Raw genomic sequence first — 22158 nt, 5'->3', positions numbered from 1 at the left:
GCAGTGGCTTCTCACCTGCTGGTGATGGCTGAGTCAGATGCTGGGGCTGCGCCGTGGGGTCTGCTGGGGGGCTGCTGGGCTGTAGCAGGCGTGGGCATGCGGATGCTGATGGGGCGGGGAATCCGGCTGCGGGTGGCAGCAGCCTGCCCGACCTTCCTGGGTGCTGTGGGCTCGGAAGCGGGTGTGTCCTCCTCGGAGCCCGTGCCCGAGAGCGTCTCCGAGGCGCGGCGCTGCTCCTCACTGGAGGAGGACGAGGCCCCAGAGGCCAGCCGCAGCAGCAGGCGGCCCTGCCTCTTCTCCATCACCAGCCGTGCCAGGTCCTGCTGTGGTCGGGCCCTCTTGCCCCACCGCTCTTTGGCCGACAGTGAGCCAGAGGGCTCTGAGCCCGTGTCCTCCTCAGACAACAGGACAGGGATACGGCTCCGGGGGCGAGGGCCTGGCATGGCAAGGCGGCTTGGGGAGACGGTGGCCAGTTTCTCCGGGCCTGGTTCCAGCGGGGATGCTGGGGCTGGCCCTTCAGCAAGGGTTGGGCCATTGGGCAGTGAGTCTGTGGCCACCTCCATGGAGGTGTCCCTGGGGGGTCCAGACAGGGCACCACTCTCCAGCCCTGACTGAGCGATGTCATTCTCCAGGGGCACAAAAACCCCCTCCTCCACAGCCCCCCCATCAGACGGTACCTCTAGGCCCAGCTCACCCCCAGCACTGAGCTCCTCAGGCCGAGAGGCCTGTCCACCGGAAGACATGACGTTGAGGTGGGTTTTCTCTGCAATGTGCACAAAGGTCCTCTCAACTTTGGTGAAGGGTGAGGAGGTGACTGCCACTCCCCCTGCCCCTGTGGTCACTGCCCCGGCCCCCGGCCCTATTCCAGGCCCAGGGGGCTTGGGCTCAGATTTGAGGACGGAGGACAGGGTGCCAGGCTCAGACACGTCCAGCTGGCTACCAGTGGGCTGGGGCCGCTCATGCTGAGGAGTGAAGGCAGCCAGAGTGCCCAGGTCGGGGTCGGGGGCCAGGTCGGCAGTGACAGGCGACTTCTTCATGTCGCCAGGGGAGACGAGCACCAGCGTTTTGGAGCCCTCCTCAGGCTCAAGGTCCCCGTCGGCCATGGAGGCCCGGCCCCTGGACTCCTTCTGATCGTCGGCTAGCAGTGTGGACGGGGCACCCTCTTGGCTCCGATCAGTGCTCCTCTCGCTCCCATCACTGCTGGAGCCACTGTGTGGCCCCAGCACCTCCCCCAGGGCCACTACCTCCTCCTCCTCCTCCTCCTCTTCCTCCTCCTCCTCCTCTTCCTCCTCCTCTTCTTCCTCCTCCTCCTCTTCTTCCTCTTCCTCTTCCTCCTCCTCCTCCTCTTCCTCCTCCTCTTCCTCCTCCTCCTCTTCCTCCTTCCCATTAGCTTGAGGCTGAACAGGAGTCAGTGGGACCTGGGGCGCGGTGAGCAGCACGTGCGAGAAGCCCACCCTCCGGACCCTGTTGAGCAGCCGAGCCCGTTCGCGGTAATCAGAGAGGTCTTTCTTGAAGTCCTGGTAGGGCAGGCTCAGAGGCACAGCTCGTGGGAGACCGTTCACCTCAAACGGGGGCGCCACAGAGAACACCTGCAAGGGGCACACACAGGGACCCACTGAGGTCACCACTGAGGCCCCCCTGGGCCTGAGAAGACCTGGACTGCACCCACAGGCCAGGAGGCCTACATGCCCCAATGTGTCCACCAGAGTGTGGGCTCCATGAGCGTGAGGACTGGCTCTGTTTTGTCTATCGCTCTATCGTCAGGGCCTGGAATGGTCCCTGGCACCTAGTAAGTGCTCAGTAAAGCTCTGGCGAATGAGTGTGTCCATGCTCCAGGTCTCCCAAGGTCCAAGGCCCTGATCCTGGTGGCTTTTCTGTCGCCCAATCTCCTATTCCCCAACGCCCCTCCTCACCAGGTGCATCCCAAAACCCAGAGCCAACTCTACTTCAATCAAAAGAAGAAAATGGCAACTATAAGGCGTCATAGCCATCATGGAGATCAACCCTCCCTTTTACAGATGAGGAAACCAGGTCCAGAGAGGAGCAGCAAGTGTCGGCCAGCCTCCTCACAGGGCACAGTTTCTCTGCAGCCAGGGAGCTGGCCGCCCAGGGCCACCAGAACCTGTGTGGGACAAGGGCCAAGTCTGGGCTGTGCTCCATTCCCTGAAGTGCGGGCTGGGCCCCTTCCCTCCTGCCCCTTTCTGACCTGTCAGCCCAGAATTTCCCAGCCCTCTGCAGGTCTGTTTTGAGTCCACACTTCCTCCAGCAATTCACAGTCAGCCTATGAAGGGCAGCTTCTTTTCGCTTGATTAAGTTTTCCCCTTGGAAGCTTTGTGCAGAGTCCTTGGCATGTAATGGCCTGTTCTTGGTTTTCTAGACTCCTGCCACATCTCCCCTTAGCCTCCTTCCTTCCAGACTAGAAAAGCCTGACCACCTTATCAGGACCTCAGCTGCCGCATCTTCTCCAGCTCCACCCTCGTCAATCCACACACATCCCTCCCAAGCACCCACAATGCACCGGGCCCCATCAGGGCTGGCACGGCTTTGTTCCAGGTGGGATGGCGCCCATGGTGTCCAGCACTTTGTTAGTCTTTTTGAACACACTGGGCCTCTGTCTTCCTAAACACAGCCCATCCAGACCAGAAGCCCGGAGATATCCTGACACCTCCAGCACCTTCAGGTGCCATCCAGACGCAGGGGGTCCCACCAAGTGTTCCTCTTAAACATCTGCCCCAGCCCGATGGGCACAGCCTTGTCTTGCTTGGTGGTTCCTTAGCCACCAGCCTGTTTCCTCCATCCCACACTGCCCATCCATCCTTCCTACAGCTGCCCGAGTAGTCTTGAAATTTAAATCTGATCCCCCCTCTCTCTGCTTCAAACCTGTAGAAACCTACAGTGGCCCCCACAGTCCTTAGGAGAGAGTCCAGTCCGTGGCTTGGCACATGAGCAACCCTGTCCCGTCCTTCCCCTCCCCGCCCCCCGCCATGATCCGGCTCCTACCTTCTGCTCCACTCTCATTTCTAGCAGCACCCTCTGATCCCCCGTTGGGTGCTCCAGCCATTCTGATGCCACCAGCAGGCCCCTGAATACATTGGACATCGCACATTTCTGGGTCTTCCCCTAGGCAGTGTCCTCTGCCCTGGGGGCCCCTCTCACCCCTTCTGTTCACTTGACAAATTCCCATTCTTCCTCCAGGACGTGGTTCAAACAACTCTTCTTCCAAAAAAGCCATCTTGTCCACCTGCCAGCAGACTTCATCACTCTCCTTTCTACTTGTTCTCCCACGTCCTTCCATTAGAGAACCTTCCACCCTCTATTCCCCATGCATGTGTTTACAGAGTTCTCTCTCCCAATATACATTGAGCCCCTCGAGGGGTTTTCATTCATTCATTCAAGAAGTCCTTGAATGTCTATTGTCCTGGCCACCATGTTAGAGGCTGCAAGTCTGTGGATCAGTGTTGAACGAGATAGACATGATCCTTATTTTCATGGAGTATGCAATCTCTATATTAGGAAATGAAGTGGGGATAATGCATAAGCCACAGTGTTGTGATCATAAATGAGGACATCTAAGCAATGGGTCTGCCCTATAGAAGCTGCTTGATAAATGTTAACTCCCTCCCACCCCCACCTGCTACCCCTTGCCCTGTACGCTCTGGTTTGGAGATCATTGCCTCCCTCCTCAACTCCAGAAATGCCCCAGTTGCCACACCTGTAGGGGAGGAGGGGAGGGGCAAGAGGGGCTTGGCCAGTTGAGGCCTCTGTGCAAACAGTTGGCCCAAAGGCTGGTAGAAGGGGAAGGCAGGAATCCCCAACGCCAAGGATCTGCACGAGGCTGTGACTTCTCTCCCCAGCTGCCATAATCTTCCTCCGAATCACACCATTGGTGAGGACTTGATAGGGGTTGGGGGAGCAATGCAAGACAGGGCAGCATGCAAGCGCAGACAGGACCTCAGCACACGCTGTGTGAGCCAGGCAGGGAACTTCCTTAAAGCCATGTCCCCTTCACATCCAGGCTCACAGACCCCAGCAACTGTTTTCTTTTTCTACGCCATTCTAATTCTTCATTTATTCATTCATTGATTTAGCAAACATTAAGTGCTGGTTCTGTGCCTGGCCTTGTGCTGGGCCCCTTTGCCATGTTTAGTTACCAATGTTAAGGCTGGAAAAGATGACTGGGCAGAGGTCGGGGGGGGGGGTGCTGTGAGCTCCTAGGTAAGTGGGGACCATGGGGTAGGTGCTGGGACTGACAGCCAGGGACAGGCAGACAGACACAGAGCTCTGATCATGTCTCCCTCTGTCCACCTCAGAACTCACCACCCAGCACCAGACACATCCTCTGGGCAAGGATATCCTTCAACCCCACCAGGCTATCCTTTCTCAGCAGAACCTCTGCCAATTTTCCCTGTCCCATCTCTGACACTTGGCGCATCCCTGGCAGAACCACGTTTTCCTCTGGCCCGGCCCTGGATCTCTCTGGAAAAGCGCCATTCATAGGATGGCCCCTCCACTCACAGTGCCCGTGTTACATGATTGTAGCTGGAGCATTCTCTCCTTCCATCTCAAAGCCCTGCCCTTCTATTACATGGGAGGGAGGAGGAGTGAGAACTGAAAATCAGGCATCAGTGATAATATCAGACTGGGAAACCGAGGCCTGGAGAGAGGCATCAACATGCAAGTCACAAAGCACATCAACCAGGGTGGCCCAGAGCCCAGAACTTTCCATTGCCTCACTGGCCTCACACCCTCCGATGTGGGGAAATCTGGGACCCTCTGCCCTTTAGCAGGAAGCGCTGTGAACTTCAGAGTGGGGACAGCTTTGCCCTGAGGATCACTGCCAAGGCCACCTCAGCCTGGGCGTGCCGGCCTCTGTGTTTCAAAGGCCCTCCACTTCTCCCTATCTGGCTCCATGTTGGGGAGGGCCAGGCCTGGGCTTGAGTTCCTCCCTCCTCAGAGAGAAGAAAGACCTCCCTCACCTTCTCCTGGCCTCTCCTGGATGCCTGAGCCCAAAGGGTATTCCACCATTCACCCATGCAGTCCTGGGCTCATTCATTCAGCCAGCGGTCACTAGACAGCCTCTGTGTACTTGGCTGTAGAGGCCTGAGGACATCATGGGAGGGGGACTGCAGTGACATCCCCCATTCCAGCTCAGAGGGAAGCAAGAGTGCTGGGTGTTGGCAAGAGGAAGTCGGGGTCTGGGGAAGCTCACACCTTCCTGCTCCCTTCCCAGGGCAGACACCTTTTATGATTCCAATTTGCTTACTGTGGTTCTCCAGCCTGGCTCGGACACCATTCTCTGGGGGAACTTTCTAAAATTACAGAGCCCTGAGTCCTACCCCCAGATTCTGTAGATCAGAAATGAGGCTCAGAAATCGGTCTGTTTTAAAGCTCCCTGCTGATTCTGATGGAGTTTGGCAAAAGGGAGATGTGGTCAGGGGGAGTCGTAGGGGGAGGGGAGGCAGGCTATTGGTGCTGAGACACTGCGAGGCAATGAAAGCCCCAGCCCTCGCCCTGACTCACTGAGCCCAGAGCAGAGGGCTGCGGCCTTGCCAGCTTCAGAGCCCAGCCCAAGTCCATGTTTCCTTCAATCAGAAGGACAAGTGAAGGGAGGTGGATGGATCAGACTCGGTTCTTCCCCTGCCACCAACAAAACTAGGCTCTCCTCAGCCTAGACTTCTCTGACACCCACACAGGGAAAGGCTACTCCGCACGCCAGCATTCCCACACAGGGTGCACAGAGCACCGTCCTCCCTGGACCCTGCCAAGCCCGGACACCATGCACTGCACATCAGCCCACAGTCCCAAGGTTGAAGAAGGGGGGCTGCTGAGTGACAAAAGCAGCAGGGTGAGCCCTGACACCCCATGCCTCCCCTGCTGGGCGAGGGGGATGGGGAGGGCTTCGTGCCTCTCACAGCAGCACCCCCACCCCGACCCAGCAGCGGTCCAGTGCACACCTCCCATCTCCCCTCCCCCCTCCCCCCCCCCCCCCGCCATAAATGCCCAGCCTGAGAATTGGAGATGAGAAGGAGCTCGCAGTGCAGCCTCCTCCACCCACCACTGCCTTTCCAGATTCTTCACCTGTCCGTCTGCGTCTCCACTCTCAAACCACATCTGCCAAGCCAACAGCCCTCCCTCTGCTCCTCCACCCCACACGCAGGAGTGCCACCCTCCCCAGGTGCACTGGCCCCTGGCAGTCCTGGGTGGAAGGGGTAAGATGACCTGGGAAGGTGGCTGCCAATCCTCCATCTATGTAGATCCTCACACACTTGACCCCCAGATCTCAGTGTCCCCAACCCATCCCTGCCTGCCCAAGGGCAGGGAGCTGACAGCATGTGGGCCTTCTAAAGGCTCTAGGGGTCAAGAAACACAGCTGGGGGGCCGGCCCGGTGGCGCAGCGGTTAAGTTCGCACGTTCCGCTTCTCGGCGGCCCGGGGTTCGCTGGTTCGGATCCCGGGTGCGGACATGGCACTGCTTGGCAGCCATGCTGTGGTAGGCGTCCCACGTATAAACTAGAGGAAGATGGGCACGGATGTTAGCTCAGAGCCAGGCTTCCTCAGCAAAAAGAGGAGGACTGGCAGTAGTTAGCTGAGGGCTAATCTTCCTCCAAAAAAAAAAAAACAAAAAACAAAAAACAAAACAAAAAAAGAAACACAGCTGGCATTTGCCCTTCCTCTGCCCCCACACTTGCTTTAGGCCCTGAGGAGAAAAGTGTCTTCCTCTTTTGTGTGGCCGCAGGCCTGCAGGGGTGGGGTGGAGGACAGAGAGAAGGAGAGGGAGGGAGGCCCCCTCCCCGTCCCCTCTCTGCCTGCAGTCTGGGAAGCCTCTGGAGTCCTCCCCTTCCTCATCGCCCACCCTCACCCCACAGTCTGTTCCCCACACCACCCAGGCTCTGCACAATCCAGTCTCACTGATCCTCTCAACAGACCACCTCCTGGAGGCCAGGGCTACCTCAGAACCCCGGCAGAGCAGAGGGGCAGAGGCAGGTCCTGTGGCCCCCTCACAGGGCTCTCTGGCGTCCTGGCCTCCCACCCCCACCACACACTTGGTCTCAATAGTCTGATCCACAGAGAACCCGTCATTGGTGGGCCCTCCCCCTACTTCCCATCCCCTCTCCAGCAAGTTGACAATCTGGAGTTGACTCCAGAGACTAAAGTCCACCCCCCAACGCCTCCTCCAGAGGAAGGGAGACAGCCAGCAAGGTGAGGGCTGATCAAGTTCAACCAGGCTGAAACCTTCTAGGGTCCCCTACCGGTCCCCAACTGCCCTGGTCTTAACTGCCAGCTCAGGTAGGTGCGAGGCTGGAGCCACTAATCTGGAATTTGCCCCCTACCCCATCCCTGAACCAGCAAAAGACTAGTTGCTGCCCTCTGGCCAACTGAGCACCCCAAGAGTTGGGGTCCGCCTCGAATGATGGGCTAGGAAGGAGGAGGATGAAAGAAAGCAGGCGAGGCGCAAGTTCCTGGAAGGCGTCTTTAATCAGGATTTGGTAGTACACAAGCTCTCCGGATTGTCTCCATTAACATACAGGGACTTAAAAAGGCACAAGATCCCTCGCACAGCGACGCGTGACGGCAGGGAGCCCTCCACCCTCGCCCGTGCGCGGCCGTGTGCGCGTGGGTGCATGTCCGTGTCCCACCCCCGTGGCGGTGCCACACGTGTGCGTGTCGGTTTCAAGTGTTGGATTTGTACAGTACTCGCAGTCTAGGGGCGGGGACTCAGTGCATGCTTTTCTACCCGGGCCCGGGGACCCCCGACGCCGCTGTGTACACTGAGGACGCACCCCGGAGAGAGAGTAAGAAAAAAGAAGCGTCCCATCTTCGTGTGTGTGTGGTTTTGAGATTTTCGTGCATGCTTACGCTGGCCGGGATCGGGGAATAGTGCAAGCTTATAATACAGTATTATTGCAGTACAAAATGGGGCGGGGGTGGTGGGTTATGATGGGAGGGGGAGGCTCAGGAATAAACTGGCTGGGATTCGGGACCTCCGGGAGAGTCCTCTCGCCAACCCCCTGCCATCCCTCGCTCCCCTCCCCACCGCGATTAGGAAGCGTCTCCTGACACTGGGAGGGGGATCTTCGGGTCCCTGGAGGGAAGGGGCTCAGCTGGGCCCCGGGGCGAGCTTCCCCCATCCCACCAGTCCCACCCCTCGTGGGGCAGGGGCCAGCCTTCTCCTCGCTCAATACTGTCACCCATAAGGTCCCCGAACCCCGCCTCCTCCCCCACGGAAGCCCCTCCAAGTGGGGGGGAGGGGTCGACGGAGCAAGTGCAAAGGAAGCAGATGTTGGTCCCTGAGTTTTATTTTCGGGGGTGGAGAGGGAGAAGAGCTGGAAGTCAGGACATATTTGGGGACCCCCAGGGCCCTCAGTGGTGGATTGGGGTGGGGCAGGAGACACGGACGCCGGGGCGTGGGTAAAAAGGGGTGTTGGGTGGCTCTGAGAGACCTAGGCTCAAAGCTTGACTCCCCCTCAACTCTGGGCTCTTTGGCATCCAATTGCAAGGCCAATTATTTGGGGCGCGGGAGGCGGCAGCCCAGTGGGCGGTGAGGTAACAGGAGTCAGGGTTGCGGCGACCCGGGCTCTTCGAGCCTGGAGAATGGGCCAGCTCCGCCTCCCAGCCCTTGTCTGCACCCCCGCCCTGGGAGCACTGGGGCGCGAGTCTTCCCTCCGGTTCCCCCCAAACCCCCCACCCCGGGGCCAGGGACCCAGCCGCCGCGAGCCGGGGAGAGGGAAGCAAACACACAGGGGTGCGGAGGCGGGAGCGTTAACCCGAGAAACACTAGCAGCAGGCAGCCCGGCGGGGGCGGGGCGGGGCTCGGAGGCCGGCGGTACCCTGGTCGCGCGGCGCAGCAGCTAGTTAAAAAGACGGAACGTACATTCGTGGTGCGAGGCCGCGGGGCAGGGGCAGGGGCAGGGGCAGGGACGGCGGGCGGGTCCCGGGGGCGAGGACAGAGTGGGAAGTGGTGGTTGGGGTCCCGTTACAGTTATGAACCTGCGCGAGGTGCCCGGAGACGCGATCCTGTGCTCTCCCGGCCGGGGGCTGCTCGTGTGCTGTCCGGAGAGTGGACGGAGTGTGTGTGTGTGAGGGCCGGTTAGTGTGGCGAGGTGAAGCCCACCCCCCGCACCCCCACAGCCGTGCAGGTAGAAGGGAGGGTGCGCGGTGGGACTGACGGCGGAACCAAGTGGCAGGAGGGGTCTAGGAAGGTTCCCATAGTCCTTTGGGCTTCGTTGCCCCTCCTCCCCCACTCCTTTTCCACTCGTTACTTAGGGGGAGGGGGGCCACTCAGGCTCAGGTCTCCCTGAGCTGTTAAGTCCACTGAGTAGTGTGGGAAACCGTTTAGGATACTTGAGGGATGTGGTCCTCAGGTTGGGAGCCTCTCCCTTAGGGAGAAGGATGATTTAAAATGTTCAGAGGCTCACCCCATCAGTCCCAGGGGGCGCCTCTGTCCCTAATGGGAATAATGCAAACTTTGGGGACATGCCCCCCAACTTAAGAAGAGTGATTTGCCACGCCCCTTGTTACCAAGGACTGCCCATGGGGGTGGGCTGCTTCCTGCCCTTTGGGTTGGAATCTCAGTGGAGTTAAGGGTAGGGTGGGGTGGTGTTCAGGCCCTTCTTAGGGGTCTACGCTTCCATCCTCAGGTACCAAATCAACTCAAGAACAACAGAGGATACAGCATTCTCCACGCTCCCACAGCCAGGGGCCGCCACACCCTCCCTAAGCATGGTCCCCTCCCCTGGCCACCCAATATAGACACATTGCCACAGTTCCTTCTGCCCACCCCAGTGGCCCAGGCTCCCTTGACCACTGCCTGGGCAGACAGCACCGCCCCTCCCCAGAAAAAGGGACCTAGGCAGGACAGAGGAGAGAAATAGTAAAGGAAGATTCTGGGACCCCCCCCACTGAGAGGACCCCTGGCTTTTCCTGGGATTAGAGGGGCCTGCTCCCTTTGGCTGGGGAAGCAAGGACTAATGTGCCAGCATGGCTCAGAGATGCCATCGGTCCCCCACGTGCTGGGCAGGGCTATGCCCATTTCCTCCAAAACTGGAAATGCAAAGGGAGATGGCCAGGTTCAGGATGCTAGTGGTTGGGATGAGTGCCGAGTGGTTATTGCTGTGACCCAAGCTGCCTTGAGTATGTGGGGGGGTGTATTCATTACTGAGAATTTACTAGAGCCTTTTTCACTGACCCAGGGTCCTGTCCCACAGAGAAAATGCTGGTCCTATGAGGACCCCACTTGCCTCTAACAAGCCCACACACACATACATACAGGCACACACACTATGAGCTCACTGACATGTACACACAGCACACACCACACATCCCCACTGGCCGGGAGCTGCCTCCTCTAAGAAGCCCACTAGGTTTGAGTTCCTGGGGAAGAACACTGTCCCCCTTTGAGCACTGCCGCCCTGGACAGAAGCAGGGGTGGGGAGTCCTCAGGCTCACAGAGAGTGAAAACTGAGTTCAGGGTCTCTGCCTGTAAACCAGCTTTTGGCTCACATAGTGATTTTTCTTTAAAAAGCTGTTTTTTAAAATTAGATGCCAATAATTAAAAATTGGGATGTCACATAAAAATTGGAAAATAGTGGCAATAATTGGCTGAGCTGAGGATGGGCGGAGGGTCCCCCTATTTACCATAGTCCCCGAACCTGCCCACTCCTTAACATTGCTTTGCTCCTATTGCCGTGTGAGTTGGTGACACTCAACCCAAATCCCCATGGTCAGTGCTCAATGATGCCAGTACCTGCCCTGTCTGTGAGCCTGACCCCAAGGACCCCATCACCCTCGAGGACAAGGTTTAGAGCACCTGCTTTCTCATCGAACTCTTACTCCACCCACCTGATCCCCAGAGCTGCTATGTGGTGCTTGGGCCCGTGTGGGATTGAGAGGTTAGGGTCTCTGGAGAAAGAGGGTCCTGCCATTTCAACCAACCCCAGTGCTCTGGAGTGACCCCGACCTGGACACCATCCCACGCCGAGGTGGGGGTGAGAAGGAAGGAGAGTCTGGCTCACAGACAGCTCCCTTCTTCCTACACAGAGCGAGGAGGGGCCAACCAGAGAGGCCAGTAAATACGAGACACAGGTTACAACGCTTTAAAGGCCTATCGAAGGAGACCTCAGTTATTCGGCATTGGCGGGGTTTCTTACATGTTTTTGTAAATTAAATATTCTGATTAATCCATTAAATGCCATTAAAAGATAATATCCATTAAAAGATAACACTGGGATCTACCTCATAGGCTATTAGGAGGATTAAATGAGTTAATTCTGTAAAGTGCTTTGATCACTGCCTGGCATATAATAAGCGCCGCATGCCAGTGACTGTTAAATAAAGTAAAAAAATAAATCATTGGAGGCACTGCCGTATGCAGGGTGTGACTATAGGGTACGAAAACACCCATTTTCCTAGTACCCCTAAGGTTGCTGCTGCTTTGCACAGCTGGCCCCGGGTAAGGGGGCTGTGCGCTTTCCCCAAGTGGGAAATCATCTCTGGAAACATTCTGGCCTCCTCTGTGGGAAACCCGGTGGGAAAAAGAGCCTGACAACAGGGCACGCTCACCACTCCCCGACCGACCGGCCTGGGACCTAGAGACAGGAGACAACGCCAAACCACATAGGACTCTGCTGAGCGTCACGGTAACTTGATCCGACACACATGGCTTCACCTGGCCTTAGCTGCTTCCCCAAGTCAAAGCTGCCATCACAAGATGATAATGTTATCAAGATCACCCCCTGTTAGCTCAGAGCTTTATGGCTTATGAGAAACTCTCTCCTCTACTGCGCAGGGCTTGCAAAAGGATGTCCCCAAAGGACAAAATGTTTTCAATCAGGATCTTACTTTAGCAGACACACCCTCTCCCACAGGTATCAGTTCTGGGGGCGGTGTGTGTGTGTGTGTGTAGGTTTGAAACCAAAGGCTTTGGAAACAGAAATAAGTATTTAATGCTAAAATAAGGCTGAAGCTAGTGCCATCGTCTTTGATAAATCACAAGGCACTTTAGGATCTTAGAGTACCTCAGGGTCCTGGTCACTGAGTGGGAGCTGTGCTCAAGGTCGGGTAGTGGGACCCTCTGGAAGGGAATGCCGGATAACAGAGGGCTTGGTTCCATTCAACCCCAGAGAGCAGGGGCACTGCCCCCGCTGCGGCTGACTTTGGAGTGGGCTGGTGAACAGACCCCTTCACTTCACCCCTGCCTCTAGCTGGAAGGATGGGAAGAGGGCCAGAGGGGAGGCGGGGAGAGGCGGGCAGTGCCAGAAGGCAGGGAGTGGGGCTACTGTTCATCCCACCCCCTCACTTTTGTGCTTTGTGTTTTCTGTCCCTTCTGGAAGGGTCTACCCTTCCTCTGCCTTCTGCCACGGCAGGGTGCAGAGCCACCCAAAACAGCCAGGAGGCCAGCAGAGGCTTGGATTAGGGAAGGTTCAAAAGTGAGCATGTGGGATAGGGATGGGGTGGGGCACGAGTACTAGGACCCGAGTCTGGCTTTCATTCCTAGAGGGGGAAGATGCAACATCCTCAGAAAGAAACAGACTTTGGAGAAAGGAGTGTGGTGGGTGCGGGCAAGGCTCATGTGGATGAGCCATACCACAACGCTGGCCATCCATGAGAACAGTCAGCCTCCAGGGCACTGCCCTCAGGGTGCCACTTATGGCCTCTACTCCAACCAGAGACAGTTGGGGAGTTGAAGAGAGTTGAGTTGGGAGGGAAGCGGAGGTGAAGGAGAGAGGAGCCAGGATGAGAGTAGGTACATAAGAAACTACCAAGGACTGCACAAATATCTTTCTGAATCCCTAACATACACACATGCACGCTCATACACACCCACACACATAGGGCTGCAGCACTGTGCAACTTCAGTGGGTGCATTCACATTAGAGTCTATGTAAATGACACTCCTTGGAATTATGCAGTGCGCAGCCTGAGCATCCATCCATGGCAGCCCTGCCACATGCAGAAATGCTCCATACATAAGCACACTTATAAGTGTACATGCATGTACACAAGCACACACACAGATACAATCTCACTGCAATAAACATTTTGCAAACCTTCAGGCCTCCTCCCCTCCTTGTACAGGCACTGCCCTTCCTGGAGACTTCTTCACCACTACCCCATTTCCCAGGGTAAAGGAGGTACTGGCTGACATCGATAGGAATGAAGACAGGGAACCTTGGGGGTCCCTGCAGTGACAGGTTGGGGGCTGAGAAATAGGCAGAAAGAGCATAAGCAATCTGGCCTCCTGATCCTCACTCATCTCCAGATCCGCGTCTGATCTGCCGACCCTGTGCTCTGTCCCCACGGCCCCTGGGGGCCAAGAGGCTTGGCTGAGCACCTGAGGAAGGAGTCACCCTACAAGGGGGCAGTGGCAGGGCTGCTGCTGTCTGGGATTTATCCTGGGCTCACAGGTCTCGCCTCATCCTTAACAACCACTCCTTCTACCACTGCTTCCAGACTGGGTCCCCTCACCCCTGGGCTCCAGCTGGCTTTGAGGGGCAGATCCCAAGCCTCTGTTCATCCATCCTCAGCTCCTAAGGAGCTAGGCCAGGCAACAAATCTCACCAGAGGGTAATGGCCCATATGCCTTGGGGGAGGGGCAGCCTACAGTGGACTGAGCTCCAGGCCTCCTGGGGGAGACGTGGGAGTCAGGGACTCTGCCCTCTGTGACAATGGCATGGGAAAGGCTCACGGTCACAGGGCCGCTTCCCCCATATCACTGAGTATAGAGTCACTCCCCACCAAACCCCAAACCTGGCTGGCCAGGCCCCCATCTCATACACAGGGCCACACACCTCGCCCTACGCAGATAGACAGACACCTAGCACGCCGAAAGGGTCCCAGTCTCCTGGCACCCGCCTCATGGTGGACCAGGCCCAGCCACACCAAGAGATCACAGCTTAACAGAATAAACCCCATGCCAGACCGACTCCGACCCAGCATGCCTTGTCTCCCTGACACCTTGGTTTCCACTGGACTCTGGACCCACCAGTGGCTCCGGCCCAGGGCACCCATCCTGTCTGAAACGGCACCGACAGCCCCACCCTCCCTGCACCATTTGGCTGGCACCGAGCAGAGGGAGCCGGTGGGGGTGGTATTACAGTACCTTGGGCCAACGTTATGGGGCTGTATTGCGTGATGGGGTGGGATGGGTGTGTGAGTGTGTGATTATTGCCTCCTGGGAAGGAACCACGGTCTCTGCCAGCTCCCCACCCCCCCCACCTGCCCCCTCCAGGAGGGGGGGGGCCCAGCCTAGGTCTTGTGGGTGAAGCGGGCCCACACCTGCTGCAGCTGGGACCGCGAGATGCGGAGCACCGAGGGCACGAGTCTGTGGTTGCCGGCGGCGAGGGGCGCGTGGCGCCGGTGGGGCGCCCGCACGGGGCTGCTCTCCGCCGAGCGGCTGCGCTGAATGAGGGAACCGGAGGAGCCCGCGGAGCCGCCGCCGCCGGGGTGAGGGTAATGCTCGGTCTCCAGCGTGGAGGAGGAGAACACGGAGGACGCCAGTCGTCGCAGGGGGCTGTACCGCGGGAGGGAGTGCCCCGAGAGTCTGTCCTCCTCCAACTGAAAGAGACCAAGAGAGTGGAGGGAAAAGAGGCGTCAGGCACAGACTCGACAGCTCCGTCTCGGGGGCCACCCACCGCTCACAGCCCCTGTGGCGCTGGCGTCCCGGGCAGGTGGGCAGGGTCGGGCAGGGTGGAGGGGGTTGCAGACCAGCCCGTCCTGCCTCAGGACCTAGGCTCTCTCGGGCCTCCAATGCTCTTCCCCCTGCTCCTCCTCTCTGGCACTTCTCACACCATGGTCTCCTTGCAGAGACCTTGGTTCACCTCCTCCAGGAAGCCTTCCCAGCTTAGCCCTCCCTAGCTCAGAGTTCCCTTCTGGCTGGGAATTCCTCCCCCTTGGGAAGGCGCTCTGCAGCCGTTACCTGCTGTGCATTGGCAGCTGTGTGCCATCTGTCTCCCCAGCTGCACTCCACACTCCTCCTGAGGTCTAGAGAACCTTTCCCGCACACCCTCTGCCTGGGCACCCCCACCCCATCACAGGGGGATGTCACGGTCTCAGTGACAGAGGAGCAGAAGGGTAAGACCCTGGAGTCCAACTACTCATGTTGGAATCTCCGCTCCACCACGTACTACCTGGGTGACTCAAGCAAGTCACCTCACCTCTCCGTGCCTAGAGCTTCCTCATCTGTAAAACGGAGGTGGCAGGGCTTCCCGCCTCCTAGGGCTGCTCTGAGGGTTAGATGTTAGAATACGCAGAGCGCTCAGAACAGAGCCTGCTGCGGAGAGAATGCCGTGTCATGGGAGCTGTTTTATTATCCTTTCCATCACTCTTCAGAAGAGGAGCGGGACAGAGGACTGGTGGAAGGAGGGGCACCTGGAACCATCTCTCCAGAGCGGAGCGACTATTTCCCTGACCTCGTCAAGGCCACGCCACAAGGCAGCCCGTGGCGGGGGCTGGGCCGCCTCACTGCCGTCAGGAAGAATCCTGCCTTGTGCCCTCCTGTGCCCTCAGGGGGAAAAGGGAAATTGGGACTGAGTGTCCCAGGCATGTGGGGGTGGAGATGGTGAAGAAGGTGTCAACAGACCTCTCCCAAGCTGACCCCCAGCTCTGGCTGGGACTGAGGCCAGTTTAAATAGCTTTAGTGGGGCAGTGAGGACTGGCTGGGCCACCTGCTGGAGGGCCGAGGGAGGAGGGGGACCGGGGCTCCAGTGTCACCTTGCAGATGTCAAAGTTGGGGGGGGGGGTGCGCAGGGACCTGGCATGGAACCTCCAGCAGAGAGGGAAAGAGACAGAATATTCTGGGAGCATCGTCTTTGCCTCACCTTCCTTTCCCTTCCACCTTCTTTTTGGCAAGTCTAGGATCCTTCTGAGTGAGTCCCGTCTGCACCGAGGGGTAGGGGTCTGAGGGGTACCAAGGGACCGAGGCGCCACAGTTGCCCACAGCCCCTCACACAGCACATGTAGGGGGCTCGAGTTTAACGCCCCAGCCAGAGTTTGGTCAGCTGCTGGGGAGGTTCGATCCCAGAGTGCCCCCGCCCCCTCAGGTCAGACACCACCTGTGGCCACCCACTTGTCCTCAACGCCCAGCTGAAGTTTCACCTCTGTGAGACCTCCCCCCCCCCCCCCAACAGTTTCCCAGGTAGGCTCCCTGTTCCTGGCAGAGAACGGTTCTTCTCATCTCCCTTATGGCCCTTGCTTATAAACATCCACGTCCACACCTTTGCATCCCACTCGCTCCTCTCGACTCTGAGCCCTGAAAGGGCAGGATCATCTTTGTCCCCCAGCCCCTAGCACACGGCCTGGCACGTGGCAGGGAAATGTTCTAGTGGCTGCCAAGCAGATGTCCATGTGCTCAGGGAATGCTGACCTGCTGTGTTATCAGCCAGAGACAACCGGCAAACATCCCTCCCCCAGGTCACACCTTGGCTGCACTTCCCCCTCTGCCCGGCTCTCCCGGCCTTCTATTCTGCACCTTCAGTTCCCGAGAGAAGAAAGCGAGGTGTGTGTAAAGAAAAAGATTTAAAGGATCATGGATGCGCCCCAAAGAACAACACATGCTCTGAAATTGTGCCTGCTTGCTCCACGTTATCCTTGTCCCTGCTCCCCACGGGGTAGGTGACAGAGTTCCAGGTGCTCAGATCTTTAATGATTGCTGTTGTGAGGAAGCTCACACCTCAGACACAGAGCAGCCCCAGCTAGGTCCAGGAGGGGCTCCTTGCAGAAACGAGGCTGGGGGTGGGGCGCCCTGGAGAGACTTTGTGCCTGCACTGAGCACCGTAATCCAGTTATGGGGGGGTCCACAAACTGTGATTCCAATGTGCGGGGTGTGGGAGCCCCGCAAAGGCTGGGCCCAGGACTCTTCCAGACCAAAGAAAGAAGGAGAAAACACGCCAGCCCATTTTTCCCCCTTGCCCCCCGCCGGCGAAGGAGGGGCTCTGCTTCACCCTGTAGTCCTGAAGTGCTCGGCAAAGCACGTCACACCCCACGCGCTCACACGCAGACACACATGCCGCCATGCACACTCACAGGCACATCTGATGATGGGGCCCAGCCCGGGGGTGCACACACGTGTGTATGCAAAACACACACACGCGCACACCCACTCTCGCTCTTTGACTCGCACAAACCATCTGCTCCCTCTGCCGGTGTGTGCTCCCCTTCTAGACACACACAGGCCTCAGACAGACCGGCTCAGAGCACAGCCCTGGAGCCAGGGGCCTGGATTCCAATCCCGGCTCTCCCACTTACCAGCTGGTGACCCCAGGCTAAGTCTTAGCTCCTCTGAGCCTCGGTTTCCATACTTTTTAAGTGGGGGTGCTACTCACAGTACTGTCGGGAGGAATACACGTGTGAAGCAGGAAGGGGCTCAGAGCCGTGCCAGCTGTTAACTTGCTCCTTGGAATTGTTACTGTGATTGTTAGTCTTTTGGCATCGGCATTCTCGGCTCCTGTGGTTCTCTGCACACACGTAGACCCACTACATACTCGACACAGATGCACTGATGTGTGCACCCACATGCATGTGCACACCTATGGACACCCCCACACACCCATGCACACTCGTGAGTTAAGCTGACACAGAGATGCAGACACACAGTCGTGGGAGGTTGACCCGCCTCTCTTCTGTACGCTGTGGGGAAACCAAAACCTGCAACCCCTGACACCCCCTCCAGACACACACAAGCCATTGCTCAGCCACGTCATGGGCAGGACGTGGAGCCAGGGGCCTGGATTCCAGTCCCCTAGGCTGACTGACTCTGCGACAGGCCCGTGCCTGCTCCCCTAAACCTCCCTCCTCACCCTCTTGGCTGGAATTCCCCAACGTGAGGATGACTCCCAGGGCACGGGTGGGAATCTGAAGGTGAGAAAAACCTCCCAGGTGGCTCAGCTCCCTCACCCTGAGGCCCCACTGGCCTACAGTCACTGGGAAGGGAGGGGTGGAGCCCCTAGGCCTCCTGACTTTAATTCTGGGCTTTCTTTCTACCCACAGCACCGCCGTCTGTCTGCCTTCCTAGACTCTGCGCTTCCTGTGGGCACAACCTATTGTGCTTGTGATCTCTGATGCCTCTGGGACCCAGCACAGAGCAGGTGCTCGGTAAGTATGGAATGAAGGGTGCTGAGTGAGTGAATGAATGAATGAATGAGAGGGGAGGGAGGGAGCCCCAAACAGATCTTGACCCTTCTTCTGCTTACCCAGTGCTGGTCCTGGTGGGAACAACGTCCAGGTCAGCAATGCAGTCATGCAAGCTCACAGCTGCCCCAGCTCAGCCTCCAACCCAGGCTGGCTAGGACCTCTCTGGGTGGGGCCCTTAATTTTCCAGAGTCCAGGGCAAGGCCAGGGCACACACTCCTCAGGATCTCAGCTCAGCGGTCCTCTCTTCTAGACATAGGATGAGCCCTGAGTACAGCCCTGCCTGGAGCTTGGAGCTGCCCTTCTCCAGGGCACCTGTGTGCTCACAGGCCCGGCCTCCCAATCTGAGCCCACAGCAGAAGTGGCCCCGGCCCTGCACCTTGACATCTCCCAGAGCCACCTGGGACATGACCCCAACATGAGACGCTCGAGTGGAACGCGGCACAGCCCATGAGCCCTCCAGCATCACCTCCTTGGCTTTTCTCAGCCCCTCTGAGGGAACACGGGCCCCATTCAGCACCCAGGGCAAGAGTTGGCACTGCTTCCTGGATCAGAGGTCAGCTTCTGCCCTGCACAGAGGAGCCACGCCAGGCCAGTGGCCTTCTGCCTATTCGGATACCCCAACCTTATCAGAAGAAAATAACCAAAATACCATGGGACATGCTGTGGACCCCCAACCCAGCCTTGGCGATTCAGCCCCCATCTGGCCCCTCCCTGCCCTTCCAGCCTTGTCCCTCAGTCCTCCCATACAAGAAGATGCCATTGCAGCCTGATTGGTCCACCCCCTTCAGCTGCTCCTTCCTTCATGTCCAGGACTCCTCTACCCGGCTGCTCGTCCCATGCTCTGGCCCCTCTCTCTCATCTTTCTCAAGGGCTTCTTTTCCCCTCATTCCCCCCAGATGTGTTTCCGGGCTCTTCTGTCATCCTTGCCTCTTCCCACCCCACACAGTCCTCTTGGGTGACCTCACTCCTGTGGCTTGCAAGACCCAAAAATCCATATCTCTGGCTGAGATCTCTGTCCTGAGCCTGGATGTCTCCACGTGGACATCCCACAGGCACAGTGAGGTCATTGTGTCCAAATCTGAGCTCTTGCTCCCTTCAAAACCGCTCAGTGACAGCACTGTCACCCACCAGGACACTGGGCATCAGCCAAGACTCCCTCCACTCTGTCACAGCCCCTTTAGACCTCTTGGCTCCATCCACCTTGCCCCACATCCAGAGGCCCCACCCTGGTCCAAGCCACCAGGGCACTCTCCTGCTGGCACCTGCCGTGTGGCCTTTCTGCTTAAAGTTTTATGCCCTTTCAATCCATTTCCACACAGCAGCCAGAGGGATCATTCAAAAGCACCAATGTAATCATGTCGCATCCTGTTTAAAAGCCTTCAGTGGCTCACCAAGCCTTCAGGATCGAGCCCCAACCCCTGAGCTTAGCACCAAGGCCCTCCAGGACCTGCCTCACAGCCTTGTCTGCTGCAGTGTGCAATCGCTGCACTGCTGGAGGACTGCAACCTCCAGGCCTTTGCACACGCTGTCCCCTGGGCCTAGGAGGCCTTTCTCCTTCTTTGTTATGGCTGACACTGCCCCAAGTGCAAGACTCAACTCAGAACTTGGAGGGGGCTTCCTCTGGGAAGCCCTGCCCACCCCACAAGCATGGTTTCAGACTCTTAAACCTGTCTACCTTCATCACAACCTGCAGCTGTTGGGGGCTGGTCGGTAGCCCCCATGGGGCACATGGGGAGCACTCCAGGCCGACAGGCCAGGACTGTGGGCGTCCAGGGGTGGGGAGCGGGGTGCAAGCCCAGCCTTACCTGTCTCTGTGGGCCTGTGGGATCCGACTCTCTCCTTCGAGGGCGGGGTCCCGAGTGCAGGGGCGAGTGGGAGGGGCTGCCGGGTGTTGGGGGCTGTGATGTCTCTGACCTCCCATCGGCCTGGCTCAGCTGGGGAGGGGGGGCTGGGACGGCGTCTGCCGCAGGTCCTCCTCAGCCAACATCTGCATGCCGCGTCCCCGGGGCCGCACGGCAGGCTCTGCCCCTGGCCGCCTCCGCTCCTCGCCCTCTTCGGGCAGTGGCCGCAGCTCCTCGGGCTCCTCGTCCGTGGTGCCCGACGTGCTGGGCTCAGCCCCCGGGGGGAAGTCCTTGAGCTCCGTCTCCTTGTCGATGATGACCCATTCCTTGCTGTCGAAGTCCTCCTCCTCGGCCAGCGGCACCGACCGGAAGGCGTTGCTCAGGGCCTCCTGCTCCACGGAGGCTGACACGTCCATGCGGCCACTGGCCTGCCGGTCAACGTGGCCCGTGTCCACTGACAGCATCTGAGCTGGCTGCGAGGAGCAGGCCTGGCGTGACGGTGAGCCGGGCAGATCCATTCGTGACCTGCAAAGCCACCCATGTGGGACTCAGTGCCCAGACTCTCTGGGCCCCCCAGGACCCCAAGTAGTTGGCAGGGTGGAGTGTGACGTCTGGAACCTCTGACCACAGCACCTCTCCCACCCTGGGCCCGGCCCAGCCACCTCCTGGGTTGTCACCCTCCAACCCTCCTCCCTGTAAAGATCTCATCCTTTCAACACACATTTTTGAATGCTTACTGTGTTCCAGGAATATAAACACACAGAAAATAAAACCTGGTTCCTGTGCTCAAGGAACACTCTCCTGCAGGCCACCCCAGGGAAAACTTGAATCCTCCTAGAGTCAACTTTATGCCCACAGCCCAGCAGGGGCTCCTTACTGCTGCTTCCAGGGCAAACACACCCACCTGGCCCGAGTTTGCAGATGGTTTTTCTAGCCTCTTCCACCTCCACTCTCTAGGCCTGCCTGGCTGGCTTCCCCACCCCAGCAAACTCCAGTGGCTCCCAGCCCTTAGGACACAGTCCACATTCCTTAGTCTGGCACTCCAGGCGGTCAGACAGAGACCCAGTTTCCCTACTCCTCCACCCAGACCCATCTCAGATTCACTTGCTTTTCCCCAAATTGCCCATGCGCTCACACCTCTGTGCCTTTACGCATGCTGCTCCCTCCACACGGCCTGTCCTTCCACTCTCTGCGGTGGTCACTCGGATGTCACCTCCTGCAGGGAACCTTTCCATCCTGCATGGGTTTAGTTTGCCCCCTCAGTGCTCCCTGTGTCCCCCTGTCGTCACAGAGTGGAACACATGTGTGTTGAGGGTTCTGCCTTCCCAGGAGGCTGTGAGCTGGGCCAGGCAGGGCCTGGGTCCCAGCTGACTTTTTACCTCTGGGCGCTGATCCTAGCTGGGGATGTTATCTTAAATTGTGCTGTGAATCTCACTTAGCTTCCAGGGGTTCTCAACTGGGGGTGTTAGCAGCCCCAGGGTGACGGTATTTCTGGTTGGAGGATGCGCCCGAGGAAGAAGTGACCTCTCCCAAATGCGAGGGTGCCCCCAATGGGAGACTCAGCTCCACTGCGGCTGTGCACATTCTCACGCCCGAGCTGCGGGCAGGGGCTGACTTTCATTCTCCCCCAGCATGGAGCCCCTGACAGGGAGGGGTGCAGATCAGAGCCACCTGTGGGGGCTCTCCCAATATACTCCCACCCCAGCCTACGTGGGCCCTGCCAATTCTGACTCTACACAATATTTTTATTGGTTTGTTAATAAGGTTTAATAAAAACACGCCTGAGGGAGGCCACCCAGGGTCTTACATTTATACCGCATGTAAATGGCTGACATCACTTGATTCCTGAGAGCTGGTTTGTTTCGATGGACATGAAGGCAGAGGGTGCCAAAGGAACAGAGGGTCTGAAGGTTTGGGGGCGAGGTTGAAGAAGGGGGAGGCGGGAAATCCAAATGCTACATGCTTCATACTTTCTCCTGCTCCCCAGTGCCCCAGAGCCCCTGAGCCCCCGAATCCTCTGCCTCTCCCGAGATCCTGACCTTCCCTTCCACAAAATCTCCCCTCAGCCCCTCCTTTCCCCACCATCCCTGAGACAAGGGGTCACTCTGGGCCACACCAGTTTGCTCTTCAGGACTGTCTGTGTTCTGGACATTTCCCACCTCTCTTCTCCACTCAGATCCCCTCCAAACTGC

General features: G+C 58.2%; 1 protein-coding gene across 1 annotated transcript in view; it reads right to left on the bottom strand.

Moving 5' to 3' along the window:
• Positions 1-22158, bottom strand: part of TTBK1 (tau tubulin kinase 1) — a 41903-nt gene that overhangs the window by 4074 nt on the left and 15671 nt on the right. The window contains 3 exon segments of the mRNA XM_070584651.1: positions 16-1589; positions 19931-20070; positions 20073-20491. Coding sequence (XP_070440752.1) covers positions 16-1589; positions 19931-20070; positions 20073-20491 — 2133 coding nt within the window.

The sequence above is a fragment of the Equus przewalskii genome, chromosome 19 (genome assembly GCF_037783145.1).
Source record: "Equus przewalskii isolate Varuska chromosome 19, EquPr2, whole genome shotgun sequence".
NCBI lineage: Eukaryota > Metazoa > Chordata > Mammalia > Perissodactyla > Equidae > Equus > Equus przewalskii.
Note: the sequence above shows the minus strand (reverse complement) of the source record. Positions and strands in the feature narration are given on the sequence as shown.